Consider the following 17,450-nt stretch of genomic DNA (forward strand, 5'->3'; position numbering starts at 1 on the left):
TTAAGATCCAGTTGCAAAATGTTTTGTTGCATGTCTAATCACTCGTCTATTGCAGTCTATTTGAAAGATAATGAAGCCCGATTCAAACTGCAAACATGTAACCATAATTTTTGGCAAAAATATGAAGTCGAAACTTGCTACATTTTTTTGAATTTCATGCTTCAGCTTAATAACATGTAGGCTGAGACAAACTCCAAGATATCCAAAATTTTTACTTTAAATTGGCAGGTGAGGTTTCTAAGATCCTGCAGCAAATAGACAATGGAAGAGAGGGCACAGATATACAATTCTGGAAGCGGACCGCTGATCCAGTGTTGGCACATGATCCGTTGTCTTCTTTATTGTGGCTGGTTTTTTGCCTGCCACTATCATTTCCCTCTTCATCAGAGCCTTTCATATCACTGGTCCATCTTCTTTATCTTGTTTGTGTGACTCAGGTAGTGGTCACAATGATTCCTTCTGCTTCACCACTAAATAATAGGAACCTTCCTTCTTGTGGACTCTTTTTATGTTTTAAGTTTTCTAATGACACCCTTTCTCTTTTATGCCAGATTTTACTTTTCCTGGGGAAATCTGTGGTTGCAGACTTACAAATCTCTTCTTCTGCACAAGTCTTTTTGGAGTCTACAGTAACAGACCTTTCAGGGTTTTTAATGTATCAAACATTCGATGATCGTGGTTCTACAATGCCTTCAGGGCCAGCTCTGTTTGTCATAAGGAGGTTCACTTTACCTTACTTGCGCCGTTGTGCATTGCTTGAGAGGTTGCTCTTTAGTGCGCCTGCTGTTGAGGAATTTAAAGGGGAGAAAGTAAAGACATATGATCCTATTATTGCGAAGAAGGCTGTTGATTGGATTAACAGTGAGAGCAGGCAGTCTATGTCTGATGCTTTTGAGGATTTAAAAGAGTTGGAAGAGTTGGAGCAAAGGTTTTGCATTCCATCTTTGCAGACTATCTTAGAAGATGAAACCAGTCAAGAATGCATGTTGAGGTGGTGTGGGCATTTGTCTGGAGAAGCAAGCAATAGAAAGATTGTGAGTTTGCCTAGGCCTGTGATAGCTGCTCCTTTCAAGTTGATGGAATTACCTCCCTTATATCAAACATTATTACAACGGTCAGTTACTTCTGTACTTACAAATTCAAACCATGCTTATTTTACAATTCAAACCGTGTCTATATCTGTCTTACTAATGGTTAGAATTCTGAAATGCTTACAATTTATTCATGCTTTCCATATCAGAGCGTGACTAGTCAATGCCTTTTTGAGTTTTATTACTATATTTGTTTAGTTTTGTAGACTAGTCAATGCCTTTCTGAGTTTTATTACTATATCTTGTTTAGTTTTGTAGATGCTTTGATGCAAAACCACCGGTGATCATGTCATTGGCAGAAGATTGCTAGAAGGAATCCTTGAATGTGGTTGTGAAAAAGTGCATTCCAATGTAGGTAGGGCTGCATTACGTTGGCTAGTGTTCCCAGTGCTCAAGGATGCAAACTGAGAATGCATGCTAAGAAGGTTGTTCTGTGATGAGCACATTGGGATCCCTTCTACGTTTGGCGAGTGTTCCCAGTGCTCAAGGATGCAAACTGAGAATGCATCCTGAGAAGCTTGTTCTGTGATGAGCACATCGAGATCCCTTCTACTCACTGCCATAATATGAAGACCTTCCAGGCAAGCATACCGTTTTATACGTCAGGTTAGCAGTTCCCGACTCTTGACGTTTCTTTGTCAGCGATGGGAGCTCTTTGGTAGGTTATTACTTTTTTCATCCGGACAGCGAGATACAAACCAAGGCTATATCTACTTCTGAGATTTCACGTTGATTGTAGGGTAATCTAGAGTGCATAAACAGGAATTGTGATGTTTCCTTACATTCTTGACATTCTGGCACCCTATTACACTTCTCATTGGTTTGGCTTATAGGCCACTGAACTATTTATAATTATCGGCCTTGTTCTAGACATCTCCCTTGAGCAAATAACAGGGAGATTGTTATTTCATTTGCCTTTTCTATTCTTTTCATACGTTGATGACGTGTGTGTTCTTTTTTTAAAAAGAAAAGCAGTGAAGTGTGATTATTTTATCTTCATTCTCTTTAGAGAAAATAATGATTCTATTAATAACCTCCTTGGGACAATGGGACAAAGCATCCCAGGGCAAGTAAAAAAATAGCCTTGTAAGGGACTTCTAAAACAAAAAATATACAACAAAGGGGAAGCCTGGTACAAGGCTTGAGTGAATAACAAATCAGGAGTTCCATACTGGCAACCGTGTGTGGTTGACAATGAAAGAAAGTGCCAGAATCCAAAGTCTTAAGCAAAGCATCTCTCCTTCTCTTATGGTCTTTGAATAACCCTTTATTCTCTGCTACTCATGTGGAGAGTAAGGAAAATCTTTATCAAAATACTGGAGAGTCTTTATAGTGGGTATGTCCAATAGATCTATCTATAGCATGGCTACATGTGGCAGTCCAAGTATACCTACCATTGTGTGGTTGACAATGAAAGAAAGTGCCAGAATCCCAAGTCTTAAGCAAAGCACCCTTTATTCTCTCCTACTCATGTGGAGAGTATGGAAAATCTGTATCAAAATACTGGATAGTCCTTGTGTGGATAAGTCCAATAGATCTATAGCATGGCTACATGTGGCAGTCCAAATATACCATGCAATGATATGCTAGCTGTGAGCTCCCATATGTGACTGTTCCAGCGAGTCCATACTGTTGGTGAAAATTCATACTCAAGCTTCCCCAAATGATATAGACATGACTCCCACTATATCCTCGTATCTTCGAGTTGGGCCTCTACATGTGACCCATGCTACATTCCCCATGGCACAATCATAGACTTTTCTGTGCCCCCATGAGACACCACCATCCTAAGGGCTCTTCTCCATACCTCTTGAGGCCTAGGGTAATTCCAAACACATTTTCTTTGTCTTTCCCACATCTAACACGAGGGACAAGGTTTGTGCTAGAACTAAGCCAAGTATCAACTGCTAGGCTCTTGTATGCCTATAACCATAGAAAGAATGAAATATTCTTGTGTCTAATGCTATTTTCCAATCTTCTCTAAAGCTGGCGAGGAAAGATGGTGAGATGCCTTGTCCAATTCGATGTCAATTCATCATTGACATTACTCTAATGTTACTTCTTTCGATTCTCCTTTCCAATATCCACTAAAATGAGAAATTAACTTAATGATTTAACGAAAATGAACTCTAATTTTGATACCCCTAGCTCTTGGCATAGATTGCACCAATAGTGAAGGATTTGACATGCGGCATGCGTTGTACAGGCTATGTGCTACAAGGAGGGGGCAAAAGGAACAAGGTGCAATGTAAACTTTCATTAAATTGAAAGTTTGCACCTCAATTATGATTATTTGGAAGTTTCACGCAATAAGCAACTCACTTTAGTTGTAAGCGAACCCAATGCTGAAGTTTTGTCTAGTGTAATTCGAAATTCAATTAATGAGAAATTGATGACTCATTTAGAAATTTGACATCAGTATTTGGGCTTTCTCTCTCTCACACACACATAGCATGTATGGAGTGAGGATAGCAGCCAATCTTCTCCTCTCAGCAATCGGCCAGCTCTGTAACTTCATTTATAGCAAGGTATGCTGCTATTTTTGACCTAATTCTCATCACCATAGGTTATTACAGCACTACAAGCTGAGATCCTCTAGATCTTGAGTCTCATGTACTTTTTGGACAACTTTGTCATGAAGAAACTGATTTTCTCATAGTCACGTTGTGAGAATCCTTTTGTTTGTGAGAGAAAGAGTACATAGTTGCTACTAGCTCCCAAGCTTAGGGTTGAGCCTATTTGCCTCTATGGTTGGGAGACAAGTCTGATGTTTGTTTCTTCTATGTTCTTTGTTGTGGGTACCACTTGTGTTGTGTCTCGTGTGTAGGTTGGGTCCTAGGGGAACATTTCATTGGTATTAAAGTGTCAACTTGCTAAATGGCACGAGAGACATGTACAAAACCACTGTTCACTCAGGGGACCATGATGTTCGACTTCTAATAGGTACTCTTTTATCCCATTGGATTGGTATGGGATGCTAGTGGTGAGATAGCCATGCAAGGGAGGCACATGTTGTAGGTGATGGATACAACAAGGTATGTTTCTTGTCTGATAGTTGGATTGAGGATGGTGTGGTGGGGTGATGCTTATGCACAAGTTTCTTTGGTGATATCCATGATTGGGGCTTGGAGAGTTGCCACTCTGAGGTTGTGGTAGACCATTGCTAGTAGCAAGGATCTTGTTGCTTGACTTGACATCCATACTTTGTTCTTAACATTGATATTGGTGTTACAATGTAATTGTTAATATTATTGTAACATTGATATTGGTGCGATTTTAACATTTAATGTTAATTTTTATATTAACATTTATGTTATGTTAATCCCATCTAGCATTAAGGCAGTAAGTGTAATTGTTGTGGTGTCAAGGAGAGAGAAATATACTTTTATGTCAAGGAGTGAGAAAGATAGTTTTATCGTCATTGTGAAGCAGAGATAAAGATTGTTTTATTGTGGAGGAGATAAAGGGAGTGAAAACCTATGTGGCTGGTTGTGGTTCATGGCTATGGCAATGTAACGAGGAGGGCACATTTTTTTAATAGAAGGGTATTCCATTTAGATTGACAATAGTCGAAATTTAAGCATTTGAAAAGCTCAAGATGTCTTTATTAGTGCAGTGTGATGCATGTGGTAACAACATTGGGACTATTCTAATATAAGATGGTAATATGATAGCCTATGAGAGTTATGTTCTCCATGGTGCAAAGAAGAATTTGTAGGCTTATGAGAAGGAATTACTTGCTGTAATTCATGCACTTTCCACATGGAAACACTATCTTTTAGGGACTGATTTTACCATGCAAGTAAATATTCATGCATTGCATTACTTTTTAACTTAAACAAAGTTATTTGAAAAACATATGAGATGGGTAAACTTCCTTTCAATATTTCACTTTCAGATTGTGCATATTTACGGCCAAAAGAATGTGGTGGTTGATGCGCTATCAAGGAAGCCTCAGATTTGAAGAATTACTATGGTTTATTACATTGAGTTAATATTATGAAGGATTAGTATGCTGCTGATGCAGACTTTGCTAATGTTTAGGATCAGCTTTGTAGTGGCTAGAGGCATGAGCATTATGTACTAGTGATGGCTTTCTAATGATGCATGGGTGATTGTGTGTTACAAAGTAGTTGAGGCCAAAGGTGATAATTGAGAGTCATGCTCTTCCTTATTGGACGTAGAGGCATCGATGCTATAATTCAGGCACTAGAGCTTTTCTTCTATTGGCCAGCTTTGAGACATGATGTAGAGTAGTTTATCCATACATGTATTGTCTGCTAAAAACTCAAGTACGATGGCCAAAAGGCTAGGTTTATTGCAGCCCTTGCCTATACTTGATAGGCCTTGGCCGAGTGTTGCTATCAGAAACAAATTCTTGATCGTGATCTTGTTCAAAGGAGAGTAGTCAATGCACATACACCATGAGCCATCCTTCTTTTGGAGCAAAAGCACTAGTGAAGAGTAAGAAGATAAGCTGGACTGAATCAATCCCTTTTTCAATAGCTCATTAACTTGGCTCATAATGTCCTCGTGTTGGGTTGCACTCACTTGGTATGGTGAGATGATTTTTTTAGGAGAGCTACTTCTAGGAGTTGATCTATACCACATGATCTTTTGGCCTTTTAGATAGTAGTTGCCTTGGAAGTAATTGAGAAAAACAATGAGCATACATTTTTAGAAATGAAATGCGATTCTTATCCAACTTAGACACATTTCCAACATTTTTATCATCATCTTTCTTTTTAGTTAAAAACCAAGTATACTGAAAGATGATTTTTTATTACTTTTGAAATGGTAGAAGTTGATACAATAAGCACATTTCCCTTTGAGTTTTACATCCAAGGTATGGGCCTTGCCCTTATGCTACTGACTTTGTCACGGGAGTCAATCATTGATGTTCACGATGGCACCAAGGCATACCAAGCAATATGTCACAACCCTTAAGAGGTGCAATGAAGAACTCTTTGTCGTCCGCATAACTTTGTACATGCAATCAAAGCTTTTCAATCAAAGGCGTGACAAGCTTGGCGTGACCCTTGCATGCCATACTGATTTCTCCGATGGGTGTTCCATTTCATCCTCTTTGATGCCTTAGACGGATTGTGAAACCAGCCTTGTTGGCAAGGGTGGTAATAATATGATTTAACTTAAATTACATCACACATTAAATATACAAATTTGAAAATATACACTTTTTCACTTAATCATGGACAACCAACACTCGATTGGCCCCAACAATTGGTGTCTCTTGTGGTATTTCTTTATCTTGTATTTCTATAAGGTTTAGTACACTAAGATATAGGTTGATCTCCTTCAATCTTCCATTGACAATACCTATTCTTTTTAGGTACATTCTACCACCTAGGTTTGAGAGATTGGGATGTTCCTTGTGATTCCTCGGATAGATTTTGCTTTTGATTTTGATTTTGAGTGGAGGTTTGGTTTTGTTTTCCCTTGCCTTGTTGCCCTTTCTGAGAATGAGCAACAATCTCTCGCAGACAGGCCACCATATTTAGGAATGGGCTATACCCCTTGGATTAGTTGCAAATTAATGCCTTCAGCTACTAGACCGAGTGCCTTGGTCTTCAGTAATTGGGCACAGTGTCGGAAGTGGGTGCAACGATGAAAGCATAGAAGGCTATTATAATAGACTGCACAACATGAGAGAAAAGAGAAAACAAAAGAACATAGTAATACTACAAAGGGAGAACTCATAGTTATGCATGGGAAATGGAATCCATATACCAAACATGAGACAACCACATACAACAGTGAGTCATTGGTTGCATGGGCATTGTCATTGATTCATTCTCTCTCCAAGAGGGCTTGCATTGCAATCTCTAGATGATGAATGTCAGAGATAGTGGAGAAGGGAGCATGGATATAAAGACCAGAAATATGCCATGAAAATGATTAGGTTGGCAATTAGTTAATGTTGATGGCTAGTAATAAATGCTAAATTTACCATAATTAAGAGTCATAAAAAATGCCCAAAAATCACTATAATGTTGGGCCCACTACTGCACATGCCTAGACTCAGTCATGAGTTGAGAAAACTGCTAACATACAGACCCCAAGGTGCTTATGGAAACTCTAATTTTTGCTGTAAATTAGGGTTTTAGTGGCAATTTCTGTAGTTACTCTTCACCCCAATATGGAGGTGGCTGAGAATTGTTAAGGGATTGATTGAAGATGAGAGAGAGAGATTTCTTGATTCTATTGCTAGAACGTGTTCAAGTCAGCTACTGCCTTGATGAGGGGCACTAGAAATACATTCGCCTGCTGTTTTGGAGGCTCCAAAAGGCTTAGCCTTTTATGAGCCATAGAATGTTGTCTCCTAATGCTGATTGCCCTTTGGCTGTAGTCATGTGTTGTGGATGACCTTGTGGCTGGCTGGAAATGGCCTCCTGTTGGTTCTTGCTATGGCAACACTTCCCCGGTCTCCCTTCTCTCTCTCTTTCTATCTCATTGTCCACTAATTGGCTGGAATGACTCTTGGCTAGTCCTCAAACAGCTCTCTTCGACTTTGGATGGGTAAGTTTGACAAGTGGCAGCTGCCAGCTTGTTTTGCCACTTGTTCTAATTGTAATTTCTAGCTTTAGTTAATCAAAGTTCAAAATTGATATTTTGAAAATTAATTAACTAGCCATTTTACCTTACCCAATAATTGGCTTGTGCCCGTTCATAATTAATGTGCTAACCTCAATGGGACATTTAATTGTCCCAAAATAAATTGGCCTTGGACTAGCGTTAATTTATTGATTAAGGCCTAGCCTGATAATGTCACGAGTGGATAGTTAATAGCCTAATTAAAGGCCTAGACCCCAAACTGACACCAAGTACCCACAAGTACCCACAAGTACTTGCTTGGCATAACTTTGTATAACTTTTGCTAATGCCACCCACTACTCATTTGGGGTAGTTAGGCTATCAGTGTGACTTAATTGATTTGCACTTCAGATGTGCGTCTCACATGTATACAACTGAAAATGCCAAAGCTAAGCATTAAAAACACATGTCCTCGTGATTGGTTGTCACGAGGACGTGAAATTTTATTGCTTTGCTTAGCATTTAATTAAAAGTTAATCAAATGTGCTCATGTGACTTGCATATGTGAGGTGCAAGTGTGGGATCCAAGATCCCAACAGATCCATTGATAAAAGTTGTAATAAGTTCTGTTTGATAGTACTAGGTGATACTTGGTCTTGAATTTGGGCCTATACCAATTTACTGGCCACTAATGTCAGTGGTGACATTAGAGACTAGGAATTAATTAACTGTTAAATGCTAGTCTAAGGGTTAATAATTGCTCAATGATACTTGAAAAGAAAGTGGGCTAGCCAATTTAATTATGAGCTGGTAGAATCACTTTTCTGGGCATTGGAATAATTATTAATTAATTTTCAAAATTAATATTTTGAAAATTAATTCAACAAGACGGACAATGCTAAAAAAAAGCGATTAGAAGGCTATCACTTGGTTAAACTTGGCCATGCAAGTGGGAAAAACGTTTTTGGGGGTTGGCGGGAGTCTCTATTGCAGCTATTGTGAGAGAGGGGGAGACTGTTAGAGAGCAAGGAGATGTTATATTCTCTCTCATTCCCTAGCCATCTCTCAAGTTATCTTAGCAAAATTCAGCATTTGAATCATTAGATGTGGAGGTTTTGTTAAATTTTTGTTGTAAACCCTAATTTACAATAGAAATTAGGGTCTGATAGCCACCTCAGGATATGTGCTTAGAATTGAAGGCCTAGGACTTGAATTCCAATAGTTGAAATTAAAGAATTTCAGAGAGATTCAAGAGGCCAGCTAGCCAACATGAGATTCGGGGCTTAATTTGTCTTTGAAGGAGTAAGGTCAAGGCCAATCCCCAAGCAAACTAAGGGAAAAATTGATTTGAAAGCTTATTGTTCAGTTTTGACAGCAAGAGGCACTTGGATTAGTAGAGGAGATTAGAAGATCTTAGTTGCACTCCATCCATTTGCAATACAAGCTAAAGAAATACCGCAAGGGGCACCCCCGGTTTTGGGGCAAACAGGCTGTCCATTGTCCAAGATTAAGTGGTGGCATTTGCATTTTCAGTTTATGTGAATTTAATACTTGTTGTAATTATAGTGTTAAATCAGGTTAGTACCACACTTATTCGAGGAGGAAGGCTGGTTTCATTGGATCACATGTCTGTGTGGCTTTTGCTCCATTATGGAATAATATCAATGCATGTTGGTCCTTGATCTTCCCCCATTCTCTATGAAGCTTAGTATCATTGTCATTGGGCTGATCATCTACTACATTGGGCACAAAACCAATTGATGTTTTGGGCTTTTTCCCCTTGGGATCTCCCTTATTTTCAGTCTTTATAGCTTGTTGCCGATTGGGACAGTCCTTTTGCCATGTGCCCTTCCTATTCACATATAAAGTACTTACGTACAACCATTAAATCCCTATGTTGTGCAACTAATTGCCAAGTCTTTCATTGCTGTTTTTGCCTCTTCTTAGCCTTATTTTCAGATTTGCCCTTCTTTTTAGCCTTTGAAGACTTTTTGGATGGCTTGTCATCATTATCTTGGAAGCTAGAATCCTTTCTACACAGCAAAGCATTGGATGCACTTGTTGTCTCTATGAGTTGTGACATGCTAGTCCCAAAACTTCATATTATATTGCTCCAAATTTTTGCATTGTGCTGTTGCATCCAACTTATTCCAAGTAGTAAATTATAAACCGCAATATATGAAGTATTTTCATGACCAGCATTCATTCCTTGAGCCCCATAGATACGAGGGGATGCAGAGGCATTACAATACATGTCACTTTGTGCATCATGCATCATGCACATACTACTATACATGGAAATTTGCATTCCACTTGCCATACTTGGATACAGATGCATTACAATACATGTCACTTTATGGCTCATGCATCGTGCACATGCTACCATACATGGGATTTTGCATTCCACTTGCCATACTTGGATACAGTGGGCCTTGCATTGCATGCATTGGTTGCAGCAGATAGGATAAGGATTTGTACCATATATCGCCATATGCAGTCCTTAGACCAGCCATAGCATGGAATATCGTACCACCACCAAAGTACCTTGTGTGCCCTATATTTGCGTGTAAGCCTTTATTATCCAAAATCCATTGGATAGGCACTACTAGATGGCCTTGCATTCATGTATCTTGGTGCATTGGCCATAGAAAATAGGAAATAACTGAAATGGCTTCTCCAGATGCCGAAATCCCAACTTGGTCCGAAATCTATTGGAAATCATGCCTCCATTGGGTGAGACATTCCTTGTCGTGTTCTTGATAGGGAGCAGTCATTGTCATGAACAAGACAGGGAATGCCATGTGGCAAAGTGGTTTACCACCTGTTGCAGAGTTGACTGTTGGACTGCCTGTTGAATTGCATGCTTGCTCCTGCTTGCGTGTCTCCCCCCCTATTACTTGCTTCTCTCCTGCTTGCTGGTGCTCTCAATTTTTTGCCCTTACTCGCATAGCCTATGCTGCCACATTGCCTCCATTTTTACTTATTGCAGTGTGTACGCAGTCGCCAATAGTCCAACTTCTCCCACACTTTGCTCCATTCTTCTTCTCTTCTCTCTTTTCTCTTCTCCCACTTCTCTTCTCCATTTTTCTCTTTTTTTTTCTTCCTCACTTCTCTCTTTTCTCTTCTTAAGTTCTCCCTCTCTCTTCTCCCCCCTCTCTTTGCTCGAAGTGGCTAGCCCTTTTTTTCAACCATTTTTATTTTTGCTTTGTGCTTGAAATGGCTTGATCTTCCCATCCCACTAGTCATGCCGGTGGTCGAGGAAGAAGATCCAATGATTGGTTATGGTGGGAAGAGGTAAATACTGATGGCCCTTTGAGTGGTGGAGGATCTCGACCATGGACTTGCAAACTTTGTGCATACAAGTAAACTAGTGGAGCAAATGAGGTAAACCGTCCAACTGAGCATTTCTATCTTGAATTCTCATTGATTTTAAAATTTCAAAGTTTTTTATATATTAGAATATGGAATACCAATTGTTTCCTTTTATGTATAATTAGGTCAGAGCTCATCTTCTACACAAGACTAATTTAGAGATGCAATGTTGTCCTGATGTGACCTTGGAGAAGCAAAGGGAACTTCATGACTGTGTAGCATATCAAAAAGTTTATCTTGTGTCTAAGCGGCGATGCGTTGTAATTAACCTTGCAACTTTTGTGATACCATTTGCATCATATGTGCTAGATGTGTTTGGAGTAGGATCAATATGAGGAAGTGCTACCTCCACACCTACTACAGACTTTGCATCGACTATGGGATCAGTAGTGCCACATGTTACACGTAGACGGAGCAAACTTGATGCTAGTTGGAATTCAAAGAAGAAGGAAGAGGTGGATACATGCGTAACTTGTTTTTTCTGTCATGACTACATTTGGTTTTGTGCAGCTTGATTAGAGTATTTTAAATTGATATGCAAGAAGATTGGTGAGTATGGTCCTAGGTATGTGCCTCCATCATTAGATGCACCACTTTGCTTGACAAGGAGAAGTACTTTGTTGAGTAAGCAACAACGATTAGAAAGGGCTTGTGGGCTAAAATGGAGTTTCCTTGATTACTGATGGTCGGAGTGATACATGGAGGCGATCCATTGATGGCATGGTTGCTTATTTCCATGGAGAGATGTATTTCATATCTTCACACGATGCATGATGGATAGGAAATTTGACAGATATACTTGCATTAGAGTGGGTTACGTGTATTGAGTTTATTGGCTCAAAGTGTGTTGCGGAATTTGTTGTAGATGGAGAGTCTGAAAATAGAGCAACATATGCTGTTATCTAGGGATACTATTTGCATATCATAAATTCATATTGTATGGTTGTCATGAGAGCATGGATTTTCGAAACCTCACTTAACATGTGGATTAACTTTTAATCACATGGCTAAGTAAATATTGCACATGTGAGGTGTAACTAGGATTAGAGTAAATTTACTAGCCCGCAACCCAAGGAAATCACGGGATGTCAAAGGAAAAAGTTGCTATAAGTTATGCCGCATAGGTACTTCGTGGTATTTGGTACCAATTGTTGGTCTAGGTTATTTATTTGGCGATAATTGCTAGTTGGTAACACTAGAGAAGTGGTACTGAATGGTACCTAACACTAATTTGATGGTCCAAGATGGTGCAACGACACTCGGAATGGAAGTTGCTTAGTCAATTTAATTATTGGTCAATCAGATTATTTTTTTGGGTACTGAAATAGTTATTAGATTAATTTTCAGTCTTTAAAGATAAAAAATTAATATTTAATTATAGATAATGCAAGAAAAGCCATTTGGGAAGGTTGCTACTTATAAAAAATGCCCACGCAAGACTGAAAAACGTCTTTAGAGGTTAGAGAGATGTATTTTTAGCACATTCTGTAGCCATTGGAGGACCTTTTGAGGCAACCAAGGGTAGGAGAAGACCAATCAACAGCAATTGACAGCATCTATAGGTTGTTGAGATAGGGCAGTAGCGGTAAATGACTAATTTTTTTCAGTTCTTCACGAAGAAAGTATGAATTTTCTCTCTCCTCAACATTCTCTCTCATCTTCCAGCCTTTCTACAACCTTGCTCCGAAGATTATAGCACCAGAGGCTGAAAAATTTCAGATTTCTTTGTTGTAAATTGTAATCTGCAGTAGAAATTAGGTTTAGCAATAGCTTTGAGAAGCATACTAGAAATTGGAAGCTCTAGGACTTGGATTCAATAAGATTGAAGCCGTTTTCAATCAAATTCAAGTGGAGGAACCAAGAAATCAATGAATTTGGGGCATTGTCCATCTCCATCAAAGTGGATGAAGGCCAATTGATTGTTTGAATGAAGGGGAAAATCAGATTGAAGTCTTGTTGGTTATTTTTGACAGCAAGGGGAGTTTCAATACCGAAAGGGATAGGAAAAATCCCATTGTACATGAAGTTTTTCTTCCGTTAAGTTAAAGAAATACCGAAAGGAGCACCGGTTTTGGAGCCAACAGGGTGTCCATTGTCCAAGATTGTGAGTTAATTTACATTTCTCAGATTTGTAATAAATGTTGTTGCTATAACAAGTTGTAATAAAGGAATTACTACCCATCCATGAAAGGAAGGCTGGTTTCAATGGCTCATTGCTTGGATAACTTGCTGAAGGATATTTGTAACATCTCATGGATTGCACCTATTATACAACAAGGAGCTCAAATGGTTGGGTTTGTTTTAAATCACTAGTTTTTTCGCCATCAGTTGTCTTTGGGGTCGAAGAAAATGCTTTTAAAATACTCTGACACTAGGTTTAGCTTTAGCTTCTTGATGCTAGACACACTAATAGAATGTAGCAGTGCCTTAAGGCAGTTATATCTTAGTGATGAGTTCACCTCATCAGCATTGGCAAATACACGTAGAGGTATATTATGCTTGGAAAAAGCAAATAACTGAGCTTTTTGGGATAATTAAAGTGGATAGATCCTATGGTATCACCTATTGTGCATTTATTTAGAGTTATGAATGCTATGTAGCCTTGCATTGGCAAGGTATGCGAGGCTATGTATAGGCTGAATGAAAAGTTATAGGAGTTGCACTAGATGATGAGGCATATGAGGAGATATGCCATTTAGTTGTGACGAGGTGGAACTCTTATAGCTCACCCATGCATGTAGCTGCATTTGTTGTGGATCCTAAGTTCAAGGGCAAGGTTTAGGAGAATGACACTGAGGTTATGGATGCCTGAAGACTTATATTGTCTCGTCTAGTCCTTGATCATGGTACTAAATCAAAGATTAGAGATCGCAGCTGTCATGTTATAAGAACTTTTGTGGTTCTTTTGGTTGTGGGTATGCCCTGGAGGATCATTGCAATATTGGGATAGTGTTGTGGTGGGAGGACTATGGTTCGGATGGTCGTGGGTTGCAGTAACTAGCCATTTGTATTTTGAGTCAGTTAGTTAGCTCTTCTTGTTTGGAGCAATTGTGGAGTAGATACGTTGACATTGCTTCAAAGAAGAGGAACCATCTTGGTTTGGAGGGCAATTTGGTATCTATTAGTGCTAATTTAAGGATTTTATGTAATAGTATCATAGCAAAGCCCATCCATTCACAGAATGTGAGATGCAGCAAGAAGAGGAGACACATGTTGATGTTGAGGGAAATACAATAGTTAATGGTACACATGATCATGAAGTTGACACTTGTGGAGCAGTTGGAGTAGCCTCAAATCATGATGATCTTTGATTTAGTTTGCTTAACATGGCACATGCATATGATGAGAGAGTGACATTTTGGCCATTGTGCCACGCCGTTATTATATTTGTACTTGCAATTACCATTTGGGCTATTTTGGCCTGCCGCATTTTGCTTCAGTCTTGAGGTTAAAGTTCATATTTGTAGTCTTATTTAGCATATTCTTTCAGCATTCATTGTTTTATGACATTTCTATTGTGATTTTTAGAATTCACTAGCTTGACTCTTGAGCCTTGTAAGTTGTAATTCAATTTATAGTGACTAGTTTTAGAATGATGCGTGATATCTTTAAAGTCAAAATGGTTTGTCCCTCTGGATTATATACCTTGGCTTTAATATTGCATATGAATTATGAGTGAAATATTAATTTTTTTTTCATGAGTTTTTACTTTTGGGTTCCCACATCGCTGTTCCTTGGGTTTGGTGTCCCCATCACCGTCACCATCCTTGTTCCCATTCTTGTTTCCCGTTTCATGTTTCTATGGCATTGGCACTAGTTGCTTTTGCTCATCACCAGCTTTTGGTGCATCTTGAGGCTGCACTGGCTGCTCTTTGGGAGCTTCTTGCTGTCCCAAAGTTTTAGAGGATCATATCTTTTTCTTGCTCTTGTTGTCCTTCTTCAGGGAATTCAAAAATCTCTTGATTTGAGGATCCTTGGCCAATTGGCCAAAGATGCCCGCTATTGCCCTCAATCGAGCCTTAAACTAGTCATCATATATCATCTCCTTGCTGGTCATCAACATCTTGTGGCCTAGAGGGACTCCCTTGCACAATACCCACTTGTTCAGCTTGCTGCCCATGTTATGTGCCTTGTCCATGACCAGACATTGCATTTCTCCCTTATTATGTGCATTTCAGACTGAGAGGCATCATTAGTGGTTCATCCCACCTCACTGTATGAAGACATTTTTGTTCTAATGCTCAGGTGAATATAATTTCAGCACTACAGTAATGCTTTTGTCTTTGAAATAGGTGCCATGGATGCACAAATTGACAGGAGTTGATGGTATCCTGACATTGGAACCATGAAACAAGCCTTAATTGCAATTGGGAGAAGTACACTAAAATTGCTCCAATCTCCTTCACTATCGAAATGTCTTGTTGTCACAAATGAGTAGCAAGCCTTCTTAGATAAATGTGGCTCTCTTTGTTTCAATAGTAAAGTCAAGAATAATTTTGCAAATAGATAAGTATTTGGATTCGTTATTGCATGAACTTGTTGATGTCTTCCCGTTCAAATTACCTAATAGACTTCTATTATCTTGCCATACGTTGGATCATAGGATAGAGCTATTACTCGATAACCATCCTCTCTCTTGGGAATTGTATAAGTTGAGTCCAAAAGAGAAGGATGAGATAGCTAGGCAATTACATGACTATCTTGTGAAAGACTTTACTGAATTTAATAATGTTAGCTCAATAATTGACGTGCTGTTGTCCACCATCGTGCCTCCCGCATCTCTCTTGCCATCATCGCGCCTTCCCCCCTTCCTGGCTGCCATCGCGCGCAACCCCCCTCCTTTTCCCCCTCCCCTTCCTTCCTTACTGGCCGTCACTGCGCCTCCCACGTGTCCACGATGGTGACTTCCCCTTACCTTCGTCACGCTATGCGCTACCACCTATGCCATGACTTTGGGGATCAGGTAGCAGACTGTACGTGGTTCGGAGCTAAGGCGGCTTCGCCGACAGGCCCAAAGGTGGACGCGGACGGATTTACACGGGTCTAGAGAAGACAGAGAGGGAGATGACAAGGGGGACCGCAATCAGCCCCTCAGACATAGCCCTGATAGCTCTGCAGGAGGGCAAGCGTCGCCCACCTGGTAGAGTACCATGTGGCCCCCCTCTCCTCACTCCACTTGGCAAGAGGACCACATGCTTCCACATCCACCCCCCACCAAGGCGTCACAGGCCACTTCACTCGAGGTCCTACATCCCCTCCCCCCCTCTCCCCCACACACACACATCCACCAGCTCATCCGTCCATGCCACCCGTTACACTTTCTCGAGACATGCATAGCTGCTATCCTACCGCTGGAGTTTTTTCGCAGTGGTCCGTGGTCTTACTTGCGAGTTGCGGATAGCGAAGAGTTTCCACTACCTTTGGAGGTGGGAATATTCGTGGCACATAAGTCAAGGAGTGGCAAGGTCCATATACTAGCACCACTGGATGGACCAAACTACACTTTCTTCCTTTAGACCTCTCACATAGGAGATTGGACAATGACACAGATAGAGGAGGAGGTGAAGAGCTAGGTGGCAGACCACATCTCTTAGTGGATGGGGGAAGGAGGACTAGCACTCTTCTCCCAGCAGTGGCCTGGTTGCATGATGGACATTAACTGGTGGGCTTGGGCCGAGGTTCCACATCTGAGCATTATCTTTTGAGCCCCTCTGTAGTGGAGAGCTCCAATGGATGTGATTGAGTGGCCTCTAGCACAGGCGGCCCGTTTCTACAAGTATACAGAGTCACGTCTTTAAGCCTGGTTGATAGATGCCTTGGTGGTGCCGCCAGGTGCATCTATCACCCCCGTGGTTGAGGGCTACCATGGGGGAATGGAGTTCACGGTCCAGGCCTGCAGCAAAGCGTATCCGCATGCCTCATAGCTCTTCTTCCTCATCAGCAACTTCTACACCGAACAGATGCTTGTTCTGTTAGTCACAGGTTTCCCCATGAGTTTACATCTTGCATCCTGGAATGTAAACAACCTCCACTACAACGAGGTACGTGGTTTCAAGAAGTTGATTGTTTGGCAGGAGTTGCAGCTTTCCCTTGTTGGACGGATCGACATCTTACTTTTGTAAGAGCACAAGCTAATGCCCACGCCCACAGGCCTAGCAAGTAGGAAAGGTACTCACAGGTAGTTCATACACCTACTGGGAGTACACCATCGATACCCACGGCAAGAGTAGAGGCGTATGCACCTCTATTGGCCTGAGCCTTACCACCTGTGTACGAGACCACAGGACGATTGTGGCAACAAGGGTTCTATGGATCAGATTGGATATTGGGGACTCGTGCTTTGGAGTACTCAATGTCTATGCCCCTATTGAGATTAGGGCACGTAGCAAGTTCTGGGCTGAGATCGCAGTAGGACTCCTAGAGGTGGACTCGTGG

The 17,450-nt window shown here is 40.4% G+C and overlaps 1 protein-coding gene across 3 annotated transcripts in view; it reads left to right on the forward strand.

Moving 5' to 3' along the window:
* Positions 1–17,450, forward strand: part of PRT6 (proteolysis 6) — a 161,101-nt gene that overhangs the window by 98,532 nt on the left and 45,119 nt on the right. For 2 of the 3 annotated variants that reach the window (XM_087679273.1, XM_087679272.1), the window contains exons 11-12: positions 229–437; positions 552–1,114. In XM_087679273.1, coding sequence (XP_087535399.1) covers positions 229–437; positions 552–1,114 — 772 coding nt within the window. Of the gene's footprint in view, positions 1–228; positions 438–551; positions 1,115–1,341; positions 1,698–17,450 lie in introns of all 3 variants that reach the window. The other variant, XM_087679274.1, reaches the window with a different exon arrangement.

The sequence above is a fragment of the Lygodium microphyllum genome, chromosome 6 (genome assembly GCF_053477565.2).
Source record: "Lygodium microphyllum isolate KBCC chromosome 6, Lygodium_microphyllum_v1.1.10, whole genome shotgun sequence".
NCBI lineage: Eukaryota > Viridiplantae > Streptophyta > Polypodiopsida > Schizaeales > Lygodiaceae > Lygodium > Lygodium microphyllum.